Source organism: Hippocampus bargibanti, linkage group LG01 (genome assembly GCF_051943395.1).
Source record: "Hippocampus bargibanti isolate YZ-2025 linkage group LG01, ASM5194339v1, whole genome shotgun sequence".
In the NCBI taxonomy this organism is placed as follows: Eukaryota; Metazoa; Chordata; class Actinopteri; order Syngnathiformes; family Syngnathidae; genus Hippocampus; species Hippocampus bargibanti.
Window position 1 is genome coordinate 15,491,660 of NC_142734.1, and position 15,908 is coordinate 15,507,567.

Genomic DNA, 15,908 nt, shown 5'->3' on the forward strand with positions numbered 1-15,908 from the left:
AAGTAAAAAGAGTATCAGATAGAATGATGAGTCTGAAGCTAGAAATTGAAGGCGTGATGTTCAATGTTGTTTGTGGGTATGCCCCACAAGTAGGATGCAAGCTGGCGGAGAAGGAGAAATTTTGGTTGGACTTTGATGAAGTCATACAGAACATCCCGAGAAGTGAGAGGGTTGTAATTGATGGAGACTTCAATGGACATGTTGGCGCAGGAAACAAAGATGAGGAGGAGGTGATGGGCAGGTTTGGACTCCAGATGAGGAATGCTGAAGGACAGATGGTGGTTGACTTTCTTTCAGAAGAGACTGGAACATAGGGTGACCTATAAGAGTGGAGGCAGAAGTACACAGGTAGACTACATTTTGTGTCAACGGCGCCATCTAAAGGAAATCAGTGACTGCAAAGTAGTGGTTGGTGAGAGTGTAGCGAGACAGCATAGGTTGGTGGTGTGTAGGATGACGCTGGCAGTGAGGAAGATGAAGAAACCAAAGGCTGAAGTGAGGACAAAATGGTGGAAGTTGAAAAAGGAAGAGTGTTGCATGACATTTAGGAAGGAGGTAAGACAAGCACTGGGTGGGCAAGAGGTCCTCCCAGATGACTGGCAAACTACAGCGAACATAATCAGAGACACGGGTCGGAAAGTACTTGGTGTATCGAGTGGAAGAAAGGTAGATAAGGAGACTTGGTGGTGGAATGGGGAGGTGCAGGAGTGTATACAGAGAAATAGGTTAGCAAAGAAGAAGTGGGACACTGAGAAGATGGACGAGCGTAGACAGCAGTACAAGGAGATGCAGCGCACGGTTAAAGTAAAGGTGGCAAAGGCCAAACAAGAGGCCTATGATGACTTGTATGCTCGGCTGGACAGCAAGGAAGGTGAGACTGATCTTTACAGGCTGGCGAGACAGAGAGACAAAGATGGTAAGGACCTGCAGCAGGTTCGGGTGATTAAGGATAGAGATGGCAATGTATTAACAGGTGGCAGTAGTGTGATGGCAAGATGGAAAGACTACTTTGAAGAATTGATGAATGAGGAAAATGAGAAGGAACAAAGAGTAGAAGACATGACTGTTGTGGACCAAGACGTAGCAAGCATTAGCAAGGATGAAGTGAGGAGGGCGCTGAAGAGGATGAAGGGGGGAAAGGCACTGGGGCCTGATGATTTACCAATCGTGGTATTGGATTGGATTGGATATGCCTTTATTAGTCTCACAGTGGAGAAATTTACATTTCACAGCAGCAAAGTGATGAAAGGAATGAAAGTAGAAAAACGAAATACATGAGCTGCTGGAAAGGCAGCCACTCTCGCGGCGCCGTCTTGAAGTCAAAAGAACAAAAAAAAACTAAATAACAACTAATATGACAGCATAGAGACACTATGACAAAACAAAGACACAGAGAGACATTCATTCTTCAGGACTTGCTGTACCCTTTTTGTGATGACATGAAACAGTTCTAGATGAAAGAGGAGAGGATCAAAGCGTCTTTCCACCAGTGGATCAGGGACATCATGGTGGAATGTGCATGTCAACTACAAGCTAAATGTTGAAAGCAAACACGCAGCTGTAGCATCCATTGACGAAAAGAGATTGTCTCACATCTCCTGTTCCACATAAATCTGCTTCAATTCCAAGCCGCAACAGTTCCACATACGCATCGGCGCTCTGCGCTGACGCTCCTTTCTTCTTATTGCGGGTTCCTCAAGCCATGCATCCATCCAGCCGCAGACCGTCCAACGGCACTGACCTTTCCGCTAAACAAAGCGGGCCTGTGAAGATGCTGCCCATTACAGGCGCAAAAAAAGCACAATGGCCCCTTTGGTGTCCAGCGATGGCAGTCGAATGGCTCCGACATTCCTCTCATTCAAAAACAGTACTGGCATATTCATGCTGCCGAAAAGGCGCAACCGCTCAGCACAGTCTCCTCCTTGATGAATGTCGTGGTCAAAAATGCTGAAAAACAATCTGTATCCGTTCCACACGATGCACAACAACACAAAGTGACAAAAGAAAACACAAAACAAGACAAAAACAACCAAAAAAAGCAAGGCTCATGAGAGCACTTGCTGAGGCTGCCTACTCGGGCGCCATCTTGGACTTGTATGGAAGTGTCTTGGAGAGGTAGCGGTGGTGTTCTTGACTGGGTTATTCAACAAGATCTTAGATGGTGAACAGATGCCTGAAGAATGGAGACGAAGTGTACTCGTGCCCATTTTTAAGAACAGAGGAGATGTGCAGAGTTGTACTAACTACAGAGGAATAAAGTTGATGAGCCATACAATGAAACTATGGGAAAGGGTAGTTGAAACAAGACTAAGGGCAGAAGTGAACATTTGTGAGCAGCAGTATGGCTTCATGCCAAAAAAAGAGTACAACAGATGCAGTGTTTGCTTTAAGAATGCTGATAGAGAAGTACAGAGAAGGTCAGAAGGAATTGCATTGTGTCTTTGTAGATCTGGAGAAAGCGTATGACAGGGTGCCCAGAGAAGAGCTGTGGCATTGCATGAGGAAGTCTGGAGTGACGGAAAAGCATGTCAGAGCGGTGCAAGACATGTATCATGACTGTAAGACAGTTGTGAGGTGCGCTGTCGGTATGACTGAGGAATTCAAGGTGGAGGTGGGACTCCACCAGGGGTCAGATCTGAGCCCCTTCTTGTTTGCTATGGTGATGGACAGGCTGACAGACGATGTTAGCCAAGAATCTCCTTGGACCATGATGTTTGCAGATGACATTGTGATCTGTAGCGAGAACAGGGAACAGGTGGCGGAGAAACTACAGATGTGGAGATATGCCCTAGAAAGGAGAGGAATGAAGATCAGTCGCAGCAAGACGGAATATATGTGTGTGAATGAGAGGGATCCAAGTGCAAGAGTGATGCTACAGGGAGAAGAGATAAAGAAGGTGGAGGATTTTAAGTACTTGGGGTCAACTGTCCAGAGCAATGGAGAGTGTGGAAAAGAGGTGAAGAAGCGTGTCCAGGCAGGCTGGAGCGGCTGGAGAAAAATGTCAGGTGTGATGTGTGATAGAAGGGTTTCAGCTAGGATGAAAGGAAAAGTGTATAAAACAGTGGTGAGACCAGCTATGATGTTTGGACTGGAGACGGTGCCACTGAAGAAAAGACAGGAAGCAGAGCTGGAGGTAGCAGAGCTGAAGATGTTGAGGTTTTCTTTGGGAGTGACCAGGTTGGATAGGATCAGGAATGAGTACATCAGAGGGACAAGTCATATTAGAGGCTTTGGAGAGAAAGTCAGAGAGGCCAGACTGAGATGGTTTGGACATGTCCAGAGGAGAGAGAGTGACTATATCGGGAGAAGGATGCTGAGCCTTGCACTGCCAGGCAGGAGACCGAGAGGAAGACCGAAGAGAAGGTTTATGGATGAAGTCAAAGAGGACATGAAGGTAGCTGGTGTGAGGGAAGAGGATGCACAAAACCGGGATAGATGGAGGACATTTATTATACTGTTATTACGATAATCCGGTTATTACGGTGCTCCTTTTCATCCCCCGCCGGCCATTTTGCTGTTTATATCGATACATCGGTCGCCCCATTGGTCGACTTGGTCACATGTCTTGGTTACGTGACACGTCATCGGTCGCGCCATTGGTCGACTTGGTCACGTGAGTTTGTTACGTGACCAGCACCCCGTGTAGCAGAGCCATTTTTATTTTCAGACGCTAGCTCGTACGTAGCAGACGAGATTAAAGTGTTTGTGTTAAAAGGTAAAAATGGGAAGCAGAAGAAGATTGATGACTTTTTTAAATTGCATACATAATACAGTAAGATGTAAGCGTTGCAGTTTCCCTGTTGTGTTATGTACATGCCCACTGTGCTGTATATGAATGCAATCGTTTTTTTGCAACAATGTTTCTTGTTTTGTCTGCTGAAGCGTGATGATTTTGAAAATTATTAACATTCCATACTGTGTATTAAAGGACAACCGATGTCACTTTTTATTCAAATGCAAAACACCAATAAAAATGACTTCACGCCAAAACGTCTTGCATTGCTTGTGAATCCAAACAATGGCTTCAGATTCGGATGATATGCTTTCTTGTTACACATCCAGTTAGGAATATGATTCAAATACATAAATACATACATAAATATCGATCGTCCGGTTATATCGACATTTTTTCCAACTCCTGAGAATATCGATATAACGAGACTTTACTGTATATATCACCGTGGATTGCGCAATCACGATGCTATTTGTGCTGGCTTGCTCTGCAGTGAGACCGCATTGCTGTCCCTCTGCATATCACTATTAAAGTGTTCAAAAGCTTTTCATATATGAACTACATTTCTACAGTTTAGCTTGTGTATATGATGTACAGTCACTGTACATTATAAAAAAATAATAAAACATTCAATGGCAACACAGCACATAACTAAGCCAGTTCAACATCATTGGCGAGAACTAAGCTCCAAACATCACTTGATAATTATCCTGAAGGCATGCAAACGTCATGTGTCATTCATTTTTATGGTGCCGATTGCTTGTCGAGGTGTGCATATTTGCTTACACGTATGTTTGTCTGTTGTTTTAAAATCTTCAGTACAAACGTGACCATTTTGCATGAAGTGTTTTCCATGAACTGGTTTGCACGTCATCCTTCCACAGAAGAGCGACTGACGCAACATAATTAGTGTAACATGCGCTTGCCTGCATGTTTGAAGAACACTCCCATACTAAACATACATTCTTGAGGATCTACTGTACAGCTCAGTGTGAGTGGCCTTGTGCATTCTTCTTTAATGTGGCTTCTGAATTGTGCAAAGGGAAATATTACATTTGTTTTGTATTTGTTTCTATATTACAGGTGACTTTTAGTTTAGTTTTTGCTGCCATTTCAATTTGTTACACGTCTTGATGTTCCCTAAGAAATTAGGGGAATTTTTAGGTGTGTACTGTTTTGGTGATATAACAAAAAAATGCATCTAATGATATGTTAATGAATGGCAAGTATCTGTGATCATTGAAAGCCTTTTTAGAACATGAATACTTTCATCTAAAAAGAAAGGTGCTAGGGATTACCATAACAATAACAGGTGTAGTGATACAAATCCTAAAAGTTAGGCTCACTCATGTTATTTCTGGAAATTTACCAAGTGTATTGTGTCGTGAAGAAAAATCAAGAACCATACAGCCGAAATTACTTCTGAGTTATTGCTGTAAACATTTTGGCACCATCCCAGGTTGCTCGCAAGATGTTACAGAACAACTGAAAACACGTGGCAAAAAATATACAGTACTAAATATTCTAATACTAAAAATCCTTTATCAGTTTATTTACACACATTAGCCGGTTTATTTGAACACAATATACCTGGATATTATTCTGCTGTATAAATTGGAAAAGTTGGCCAAACAGTTACTTCTTTGAGTCATAAATTCAGTACTCTGCCTCCAATTTAATTTAAAGAGTTTGATGGTTCTCTTTATTTGTAAGTAGGTTCGTTGTCAGATCTCTCAGGCAGGTGACGCGCAGAGCTTGATCGCGGCGTGGAGTCGAGCAAGTCGTGCCGTTATGTCCGTCCGACGCCCGGCGTGAGCCGGGCGCCTGAGCGGGTCTTTGCAAGTGTCTTTGAGTCTGTGAGTCCAAGATGAGTCTGAGATGATTCTGCCCCGTGGTTCGCCCCAATCTCTCTGTCCCGCGACAGCTCCTTTTATACCATTTTCAAGCGTGTGACACGTGTGACGCCACAAATTCACTGCTATCATAGCTAAGATAAGATTAAATGGATTGTCCAGAGTACTCTATTACAGACAAAAATAATAGTATGGATAAAACTGCAGAAATAGCTAATAATGTAATGACTATTTAATACATATCTGCACCAACCGAGGAAAAAAACTGATTGCTTCACTATTGATATAAAAATGGTAAAAAAAAAAATATAGTGTGACCTTCCACATACAAAGTCAATTTGTCATTCCAAACTGGTATCTTTTCATCAAAAAGGAAAAGGTCATTCCAATTCATAAAAGTGGAGATATACATTTGTTTACAAATTATAGACCAAGATAACTATCGCCACAATTCTAAAAATATTCTAAAAACTATTTTCATCAGTTATATTTTTTTCAGAATCATATGCTATTAAGTGAAAGTCAATGTGAATTCAGAGAAAAACAAACCACCTCATCAATCAGAATCATTTGATAAATTTAAAAAAATGGGCTGAAGAATCAGCGTTTAGTTGATAAAATATATTTGATGATACATTTATTAAATATAGTTATATAATGCTACAATCCTTGAGAATACAAGAGAAAATCGACATAAATGTGCTTGAGTGTTAATGTATGTTGTCTCTGTACAAAAAAACTATATAGCTCATATAAAGGTAAAAGCATTTTTATATGAAGACTTTTTCCTTTTGAACATATAATTGTGTTGATTCTGTACCTTTTTTTAATCATTTTACCTACATTGACTTTCTGTCAATTTTATTGCACACATTTATATGTTCAATAAACAATGACCAAAAAAAAAATAATCCCCAAAAGCAAAAAAAGGGCATTATTTAAAATGAGTAGATATTAATTTTTCATGAAAATAAAATGGTAATGTAAAATCGAAATTGATCAATACATGTTACATGTTAATTTCTTACCACCCCGTGGTTGGGAATTCCTGTTCTCGTCTGTTCTCATAAGAAGTAAATAAGGAAAAGTCTTCCTTTTGAATTTAAACAGAAACAGATGGACGCACCAGCCCGACCAGAACTGTTTGACTTTTACGGAGTCTCGATGACAAAATTCTACACTGACAACTGGCAAAATGTAAAGACCTTCAAGGCCAAACCAGATGACATTGTCATAGCCACGTATCTCAAGTCAGGTAAGGTTTTAAGTATTGATACGCAATACTCAGATTCATTGATCCATCTAACAAATAGTCCTGCTTTGCAAAAGCTCATATTGTGCATCAGAATGATTGAAACCTGATCTTAGTTTTACTCCATGGCACTATCTTTGTGACTGCTTTATTTTCTGTATATGATAGTTGTCCATTAAAGCGCGACATAAATCAATATGTATCGTATCGCATGGCATCGTATCGTATCGTATCGTATTGTATACCACAGGAACCACATGGGTCTGCTACCTCCTGGATAGGCTCTATTTTGGAAAGACACAGCCAGAGAATGACACATCCCTCCCTCTGTATATGAGAGTGCCATTTCTGGAGCAATGCATCCCTGGTCATCCCAAAGGTTAAAAAAAAAGAATATTTGTCACTGATAGATTAAATACAATAGACCTTCCATTATGACCTCACACACACTACTAGGTACTTTTAGCTATGAATGACACTGACTGATTTGTCCAATTCATTAAGGAAAAGACCTAGCAGACCAGCTCACAATCACTCCTCGTCTTATCAAAACTCATCTGCCAGTCCACCTTGTACCAGATACATTTTGGGAAAACAACTGCAAGGTAAAAAGTTTGCCATGTCTGCATACAATTGTGGCAGGTGAAGAATTTCAAGCTGAGACACGTTGACTCAATTGTGGATTTCTTTTCATTCAGGTCGTCTATGTGGCTCGTAACCCAAAGGATGTTGCGGTGTCTCACTTCCATTTTAGCAGCATGAACAGCATCCACCCTGCGCCAGGAGACTGGGATGGATTTTTGAAAAGATTCATGGATGGGAAAAGTGAGGTCAAAGTTGTTGAGATTTTGTCAAACGGGCTCGTCCATCTTTCACTCTGTCATGAAAGCGTTCTTCTGTGGCACCAGTGGCTTATGGAGCTTGGCATAAACATGTGAGCGGCTGGTGGGAGAAGAAGCAAACGTATCCAAATCTGCACTACATGTTCTACGAAGATCTGACTGAGGTAAAATGTTCGCAGATTCTTTCCTTGCAAACGCACTCAGTTTCTCTTGATATTTAAAGGACAACCGAAACCATTTTTTTTGTTTCCTAACTGACATCAGAAAAACGTTTTATGGCATCTCAAATACCCAAAACACGCAGGCTGATATTTTTAGTCAAATGCAAAACACCAATAAAAATGACTTAAAGTGTCCCAAAACTACTTCAAAATGACCTCAGAAAGTTTCAGTTTCAGAAGGTCCCACCCCTCTGTTCGTGACATTAGGTTAGGACGTCTTGTCTTGCTCGAGAATCAAAACAATGGCTTCAGATCTGGAGAAGATGCTTTCTTGTTACTCATCCAGTTATGAATATGATTCAAATAGTTCTGAAGAGGAAAGCATAAATATTTGCAATCGATTGAAGAAGTCCTCCCGTCTCATTTTGAGGCGTCTGGACTCCAATGTAGTGCCCAGAAAATGCACAAGATGGCGCCCAAGCTCCGTTGAAAATGGGCTGATTTGTCTGCTGGGAATTTGTGTCAACTAGTATCAAATAGTGGTCTTGGTGCAACACACAACGATTCACCATCGCGTTATTTCTGTTTTTTTTCCTTCTAATTTCGCCATCAACACGGATCAACACGAAGTTTTCAGACCAAACAAAGTCCCCAAAATGCATTGTGTGTCGCTTTCTCGGTCAGGGGGGTTCCTGGCGTGACATCAGGAATCGTCACCAACTCAAAAACAAGACTTCCTGAATATTTAGCGCGAGTCATAAACCGTAAAATATAGCTATATGCCGTGGAATCTTTGTAAAATACGCTCAGTAGAAGTCATTTGAAGGGATTTTACAAATGATGGACACAACTTGTCCAGAGGCTTCGGTTGTCCCTGCAAAGTGAAAACAAAACGTGCTAATAATTATCCATCAATTTTAGCTTAATCCTCATTATGGTCACAAGGGGTGCTGGTGCCTATCCCAGCCTTCTTCGGTAGGGACAATTTGGAGTGTTCAATCAGCCTGCCATGTATGTTTTTGGAACGTGGGAGGAAACCCAGGCTTGGCGAAAACATGCAAACTCCACACAAGGAGGCCAGACCGGGTCTTGAACTCACAACCTCTGCACCGTGAAGACAATGTGCTAACCACTCGACTACCAGGCCACGATGTGTTAATAATTATACATAAAAAAATATCAGCAGGTACTATTTATAAAGTAAGGCTTCAAAATTGTGACGTATCAAGCAACCAAATCATAATCTTTCCCGATCCAAATGGTGGATGCACTTTTGGGGTGAAGGCAAATCATATTTTGGACACTCGGGTAAAGAAAGGGTGCGGAGCTATCAACTAATCCACACCTGGTGGTGAGTTGGCTCTGATGGTGGAGGAAGATGCCAGTCTGACCTGGCAGATCCAAACGGATTGTAAGGATCTGTTGTGAGTTGTCTGTCAGATTCCCTTGTCAGAATGAGTTTCAACTCCCATCTCTGGTTAAGTTTTTCCCACTTCTCATATACATCTCATCCTGTAGACTTGGGCCCCCTTATCTGAAGTCAATTGTCTCAAACTTGGGTCTTAAACTGGACACTGACTTTCAACTTGACTGACAAATTGGTGCTGTCGTTAAATCCGGCTTCTTTCATTTTAGACAGCGGGCTAAAATAAAACCTGTCCTTTCGCATGAGCACCTTTAAGCGCTTTACTTTGGAGTCAGCCAATCCTTCATGAAGCGTCTCCAGCTGGTCCAGATACTGCTGTTCGTCTCTTGACTGGTAGTCATGAGAGGGAAGACAAAACTCCTACTCGGGCATCCCTTCACTGGCTTCCTATACATTTTAAAGTTCTTTTCAAGATCTTATTGTCTTCAAATCTTTAACTGGCCTCACTGCTCCTTACCTCTCCGAGCTCATCCACCCTTACACGCCTTCATGACGCCTCAGGTTTGCTGACCAGACATTATTAGATGTGGCAAAAACTAAACGGAGGCTCCGAGTTGATGGAGCCTTTTACGTTGCTAGTCCCACTTTCTGGAATGACCTGCCACTGAACATTCAAGAAGCCCCCTCGCTGCCCATCTTTAAAGGACAACCGACATCACTTTTTTGTTTCTTAACTGACATCATAAAAACATTTTATAGCATCTAAAATACCCAAAACACGCAGTGTGATATTTTTAGTCAAATGCAAAACACCAATAAAAATGACTTAAAGTGTGCTGAAATTGCAAAAAATTGTAACCGGAAGTGGCCAGTTTCAGAAGGTCCCGCCCCCTTGTTCGTGGTGTCACCCCAAGACGTCTTGCCTTGCTCGAGAATCAAAACAATGGCTTCAGATTTGGAGAATATGCTTTGTTACTCGATTAAAGAATTTATTCCGTGCCATTTTGAGGTATCTGTGGGCGGGAAATGTAGCACCAAAAGGAGGCAGAAGATGGCGACAAAGCTCCGTGTAAGGAATTAATCAGCACGTGGAAACGGGCTTACACGGAGGTTTGTCGCCATCTTCTGCCTCTTTTTGGTGCTACACAAAGTTTTCAGACCAAACAAAGTACAGCAAAATGCATTGACGTGATGGAAGGGCTGCTACAATGTGTCCTTTTTTCGATCAGGGGCGTTCCTTCAGTGACGTAACATGACGACTCGTCACCAACTCAAAAACAAGACGTCCGGAATATTCAGCGCGAGTCTTAAAACGTAAAATATAGCTATATGCGGTGGAATCTTTGTAAAATACGCTCGGTAGAAGTCATTTGAAGCAAATTTACAAATTATGGACACAACGTCGGTTGTCCTTTAAAACCTGTCTCAAAAGTCACTTGTACTCTTTGCCATTCGTCTCAGCATGATTCCAACTTGATCTTGGTTTCACTGCCTGGTGCTTTCTACTATCTTTGTGACTGCTTTATTTCCTGTATATGATAGTTCTCCATGTTAAGCGCTTAGTTAGAGCTTCAGCTGTTTTTAAAGCACAATATAAATTACTATGTATTGTATTGTAATCCTGGGGGAGGTTGAGGTCATGTTTCTTTGTCGTTGAGGCGGCCGATCAAAGTTGTTGCCGTAAGATGGTTGGGGGCTGTCGAGACGTCCACCCCCACACTGGTTGTTGGGGTTGCTGTCAAGCTGAAGGAGGAGTCCTATGAGACTCTTCTGGTCTGTCGGACTCCAGAGGCAGCTAATGAGTACCGGCTGGCCAAGCGGAACGCAGCATCGCGGTTTCCGAGGCATAAACTCGTCGGGCGTGGGAAGAATTTGGTGCCTCCATCTGGGAGGCTACCAGGAAATGTTGGTCCATTATATGATATCCACGGAGGGTGAAGCAGTGCACCTTTTCCACTGTGTACAGAGACACTGTGAGTCAGTGGGCAGAATACTTCGAAGACCTCCTCAATTTCACCAACTCAGTCAGAAAAGGATATAATGGCTGGATGCAAACCCCTGATGTGATTAATCTGCAAAAATTTGCTCCAGGAATGAATTCACCGATAAGCAAAATTGCTCCTATAAAAAAAGAAGACAAAATCAGGAGTGCATTAATTTATTAACCAGTGTAAAACATAGGAAAAGAAACATTGACCAACCCTAACCCAAAAAGTAAAACCAAATGCCAATTTTAAGAACAAATATTTGGAAAAAAAACGGTAATCTGGAAACTATCTCTCATACTGTGCTTCCTTTCAGCATATTTATACAAGGATTACAGCATTATATGTCATACACTCAAGACATTTTAATTTATGTAAACAAAGTTTGCAAATAACACTGCTATAAGATCTTTAAAAACCTGTTTGAAGTTTTCTTAAATTCATTTTTTGGAACTTTTAAAACAAACACAATCTTGATTTTGAAATACAGTAAAGTCTCGTTATATCGATATCGGATATATCGATAGTCCCGGTTATATCGATATTTTTTCGGACTCCCTTGAATATCGATATAACGAGACTTTACTGTACCTTGTTTTTGACAGCACTCATGTCATTTGAGAGCATTAAATTCAACACTGCGTGACTTTGTTCAGTGTATTTTCGGCAACATCGACACTAATGAATCAAACGAGGATAATTATAAAGTTCTAATTTCCCTGTCTCACACCCTACTTAAGCATTGCAGGATCAAGCCAAACCCAAAAGTATTTATTCTTTGCATAACTTTTGTGTGTTGTTAATTGAACGGAAAATATTTTGATATTGATTGAGAAAGTCTTTTGCGTGAGCAGAACTTGGAACGTGAGATCGACAAGCTGTGCAACTTCCTCGGCATGTCTCCCTCCGCCGAGGAGAAAGAAAGCATCATGACTGCCGTGCAATTTGACAATATGAAAGACAACAAATTGACCAACTTTACCAATGTCCCCTTCATGAATCTGAAGGTGTCTCCTTTCATGAGAAAAGGTATGCAGCAAGATGGCCGTGAGTGATTTGCCATTTTTCTAAACTGATGAGGTGGAATCGCATCTGAATTGATCTCTCTGCCATTTGAAGGGAAAGTTGGAGACTGGAAGAATCACTTTACCGTAGCCCAGAATGAGCGGTGTGACGAGCACTACAAGCAGCACATTTCTTTCCCCGGACTGGTGTTTCGCACTGAAGTTTAAGGCTTGAACAGATCAAACAAACTGGTTCTTCCTTGAAGGCGGATGACGTTCAGTCAAACTGCCCTAGCAAGCCTTTCTAGAGTTCACTTCTGGTCATCATTGTCATCCTTTTGGCGTTAATTCGTTCGGGTTATAGAAATAAGTTCACTGCTAAACGGAACCAACTGTGTGTTTTATGTAAATACATATGCGGGCCTTCAAAAACAATAAACATGAATGATGATCACTTTTTTTTATTTGAATCCAGACATTCGGTGAAACAAAACAACAAACGTTAAAGATAATCTGAAAGTAAACAGCTGTAATACTGAATCTATGCATTGAAATAGTGGGTCAGGCACATTTATTTATTTTCTATGGCACGTACACTTTGCAGAGGGAGCAACACTAACCACATGCAGTACTTTTACTCTGGTCTGGAATTCATTGGAATGTAGAGCACAGTACAAGGTAACCTGACAAAAATCACTGAACAAATGAAGCATTGTTCAGAAAACAGGACATCATCCTGTTATGATATGAATAAACGTCTGAAAATCCTGCATGCAGTCCAATAAAGGAAATACACAATGATTTATGTAACTCTTTTGTTCCACCCCAACAGTTGCACATTTTCAAAATCCACCCTGTACACTCAAAATATTTTTTATTAAAAATTATTTGTTTTCTAGTATATTTTAAAAGTGACTCTAAATGTAAATACATATACTCACATCAATATTTCAATCCTCAGCGCCGGTGAGACAATCCTGATATAAAAACAACAATACTGCACAGCCAGATAAAAGCATTTTCGATTGTCTTTCACAGTGACAAATGTGACTAAGTTTCAAAAATATATTGAACACAAAAACAAACAAGTATTTACATTGTTGCCTCTATATAATATAATTCAAAGATACTTCTATCCCGAGTAATAAAATATTTTACTGAAAAGCAAAGTGCTGTGTTTGTGAGTTCATGCCAAGCCAGCCATTGTTTCATGACGCAGTCATAGAAACCTATATATAGCAGGTACAATGTAATTGAAGTCATCAAATACTGTCAATCGCCTACAGTTAAGCTTGTGTAAGCATAAACTGTGTGACTGCGGCTGTAGTTTACGACTTCAATGAGTCATCCGTTCCAAAGAACCTGGGACAAGCGGCAGCATATTAAGAGCTTAGAAATACAGTAAAGTCTCGTTACAGTAAAGTCTCGTTATATCGATATTCAAGGGAGTCCGAAAAAATATCGATATAACCGAGACTATCGATATATCCGATCCTGCGCCGAACTGCATTAAACAAAAGCCGCCAAAAGAGGGCAGCCAAGCGCCATATAAGAAACGGAGCTGGCCATTAGCTCCCTTTTTTTTGGGAGTTGTTCCCCCAATGTTGCCTCAAAATGGCACATATAATTCTTTAATGATTGTAAACATGTATGCTTTAATCTTCAGAACTACAGTGTATTTGAAACATATTCATAACTGGATGTGTAACAAGAAAGCATATTATCCGAATCTGAAGCCATTGTTTGGATTCACAAGCAATGCAAGACGTCTTGGCGTGAAGTCATTTTTATTTGCATTTGAATAAAAAGTGACATCGGCTGTCCTTTAATACACAGTATGGAATGTTAATAATTTTCAAAATCATCGCGCTTCAGCAGACAAAACAAGAAACATTGTTGCAAAAAACGATTGCATTCATATACAGTACAGTGGGCATGTACATAACACAACAGGGAAACTGCAACGCTTACATCTTACTGTATTATGTATACAATTTAAAAAAGTCATCAATCTTCTTCTGCTTCCCATTTTTACCTTTTAACACAAACACTTCAATCTCGTCTGCTGCACACGAGCTAGCGTCTGAAAATGAAAATGGCTCTGCTACACGGGTGCTGGGCACGTAACCAAGTCACCTGACCAAGTCGACCAATGGCGCGACTGATGGCGTGACACGTAACCAAGACACGTGACCAAGTTGACCAATGGCGCGACCGATGCCGTGTCACGTGACAAAGTCACACGGCCAAGTCGACCAATAGCGCGACCGATGGCGGCTCATGTGACCAAGTCGACCAATGGCGCGACCGATGGCGGCTCACGTAACAAGACACGTGACCAAGTTGACCAATGGCGCGACGGATATATCGATATAAACAACAAAAATGGCCGGCGGGGGATGAAAAGGAGCACCGTAATAACCGGATTATCGTCATAACCGGTTATCGTACTAAGCGGTACTAATTATACATAAAAAGACTAGAAATGTGCAAGGGAAATGAAAATAGTATCGTAATAAGCGGTACTATCGATATAACCGATATCGATATAACGAGACTTTACTGTATATCGATATCGGATATATCGATAGTCCCGGTTATATTGATACTATTTCTATGCACGCACGGAGAAAATTACATGCAAACAGGGTCGGATATATCGATAGTCCCGGTTATATCGATATTTTTTCGGACTCCCTTGAATATCGATATAACGAGACTTTACTGTAGTTGACGAGTCACCATATTTGAGATAATAGGCTGCTGGTAGTGTTAGGGTCAAACCGAAAACATTTTCACCAATTGTGAAAGAAAAACACAAAGACGTGAGATGGACTTGCAAGGAGAGTGTTCAGAGACTGTTCCGTAACATTCATCCGACCCACTCTGAAAACAATCTCTGGTCCCCTTGCTTTTATTGAAAGTTTGGGAGTTCCTGGTTACAAGGTCTCAACCGTCTAAAGGGAGGGGGAGCACACCGGTTGAGACTGGCGCAAAACACAAGCATATTTTGAGATAAGCAGGAGACTGTTCAAGGAGACATTCTGTTATTGTGTCTGCACATTCTGTTATTGTCAGCATGGCTAGAGATAAAGATAAAAAGCTATGTGCGTGTGCAAGTAACTTGGATAATACTAAGCAAACTAATTTACGAATATGTGACTACATGATATACAATTTTACTCCAACATTCCCCCCTGTTTATCCAATTTACTTATTGTAGATCATCATTTATTGATCACTTCACAAGGATTTTTGATCATAAAATCATAAACACATAAAAAGTTACACCTAGAGGAAAAGTTGTCACTCATAATCGCCTCGATCTGGGAAAAGATCAAAAATGTTAAAAGATATTTCATTGTCATAGTCAACATCATCTTTATTAACATTAACACTGTTTTCGTCATCGTCATGTTGTGGGATCGCTGACCGCTTTTGGTATTGAAGTGAAACCATGTGTCAGTGAGCTGAGCTGTTTCCTAATCTGAATCACGCTTCCTTCGTAACAGCAGGGGGTACACCCCATTCACTTTAAACGTCGTGGGCGCAACAGTAGTAATAAATTGGACAAGCAGAACTTGGATACAGTGAATGAAGCAACCCCCACACAATGTCCAGAGAGCTGAAAAATAAAATGTAAGCGAAATTAAGACAGACACTAAATTTGTACGTGACAAAGGTCTTCCTCCACAATTCTGACGACAAGGGC

At 41.0% G+C, this 15,908-nt stretch overlaps 1 protein-coding gene across 2 annotated transcripts; it reads left to right on the forward strand.

The window, feature by feature from the left end:
* The first annotated feature begins 4,577 nt into the window (after window positions 1-4,577).
* LOC148903291 (cytosolic sulfotransferase 3-like) lies at window positions 4,578-12,997 on the forward strand. 2 transcript variants are annotated; one of them, XM_088999441.1, is made up of 8 exons: window positions 4,578-4,724; window positions 6,697-6,841; window positions 7,089-7,217; window positions 7,343-7,443; window positions 7,537-7,663; window positions 7,747-7,844; window positions 12,047-12,221; window positions 12,312-12,997. In XM_088999441.1, exons 2-8 carry the CDS (start codon window positions 6,703-6,705, stop codon window positions 12,422-12,424), a joined length of 882 nt encoding a protein of 293 aa, XP_088855567.1. In that variant the 5' UTR covers window positions 4,578-4,724; window positions 6,697-6,702; the 3' UTR covers window positions 12,425-12,997. The 2 variants fall into 2 exon arrangements, with proteins under 2 accessions (XP_088855567.1, XP_088855574.1); XM_088999448.1 differs by lacking the exon at window positions 4,578-4,724 and adding an exon at window positions 4,844-4,897.
* Window positions 12,998-15,908: the final 2,911 nt, after the last annotated feature.

Coding starts and splice junctions, on each gene's coding strand:
- LOC148903291 (XM_088999441.1), top strand. CDS start 6,703: ATGGACGCACCAGCCCGACCAGAACTGTTTGACTTTTACGGAGTCTCG. Junction 6,842..7,088: donor AGCCACGTATCTCAAGTCAG/GTAAGGTTTTAA, acceptor TGTATACCACAG/GAACCACATGGGTCTGCTAC. Junction 7,218..7,342: donor CATCCCTGGTCATCCCAAAG/GTTAAAAAAAAA, acceptor CAATTCATTAAG/GAAAAGACCTAGCAGACCAG.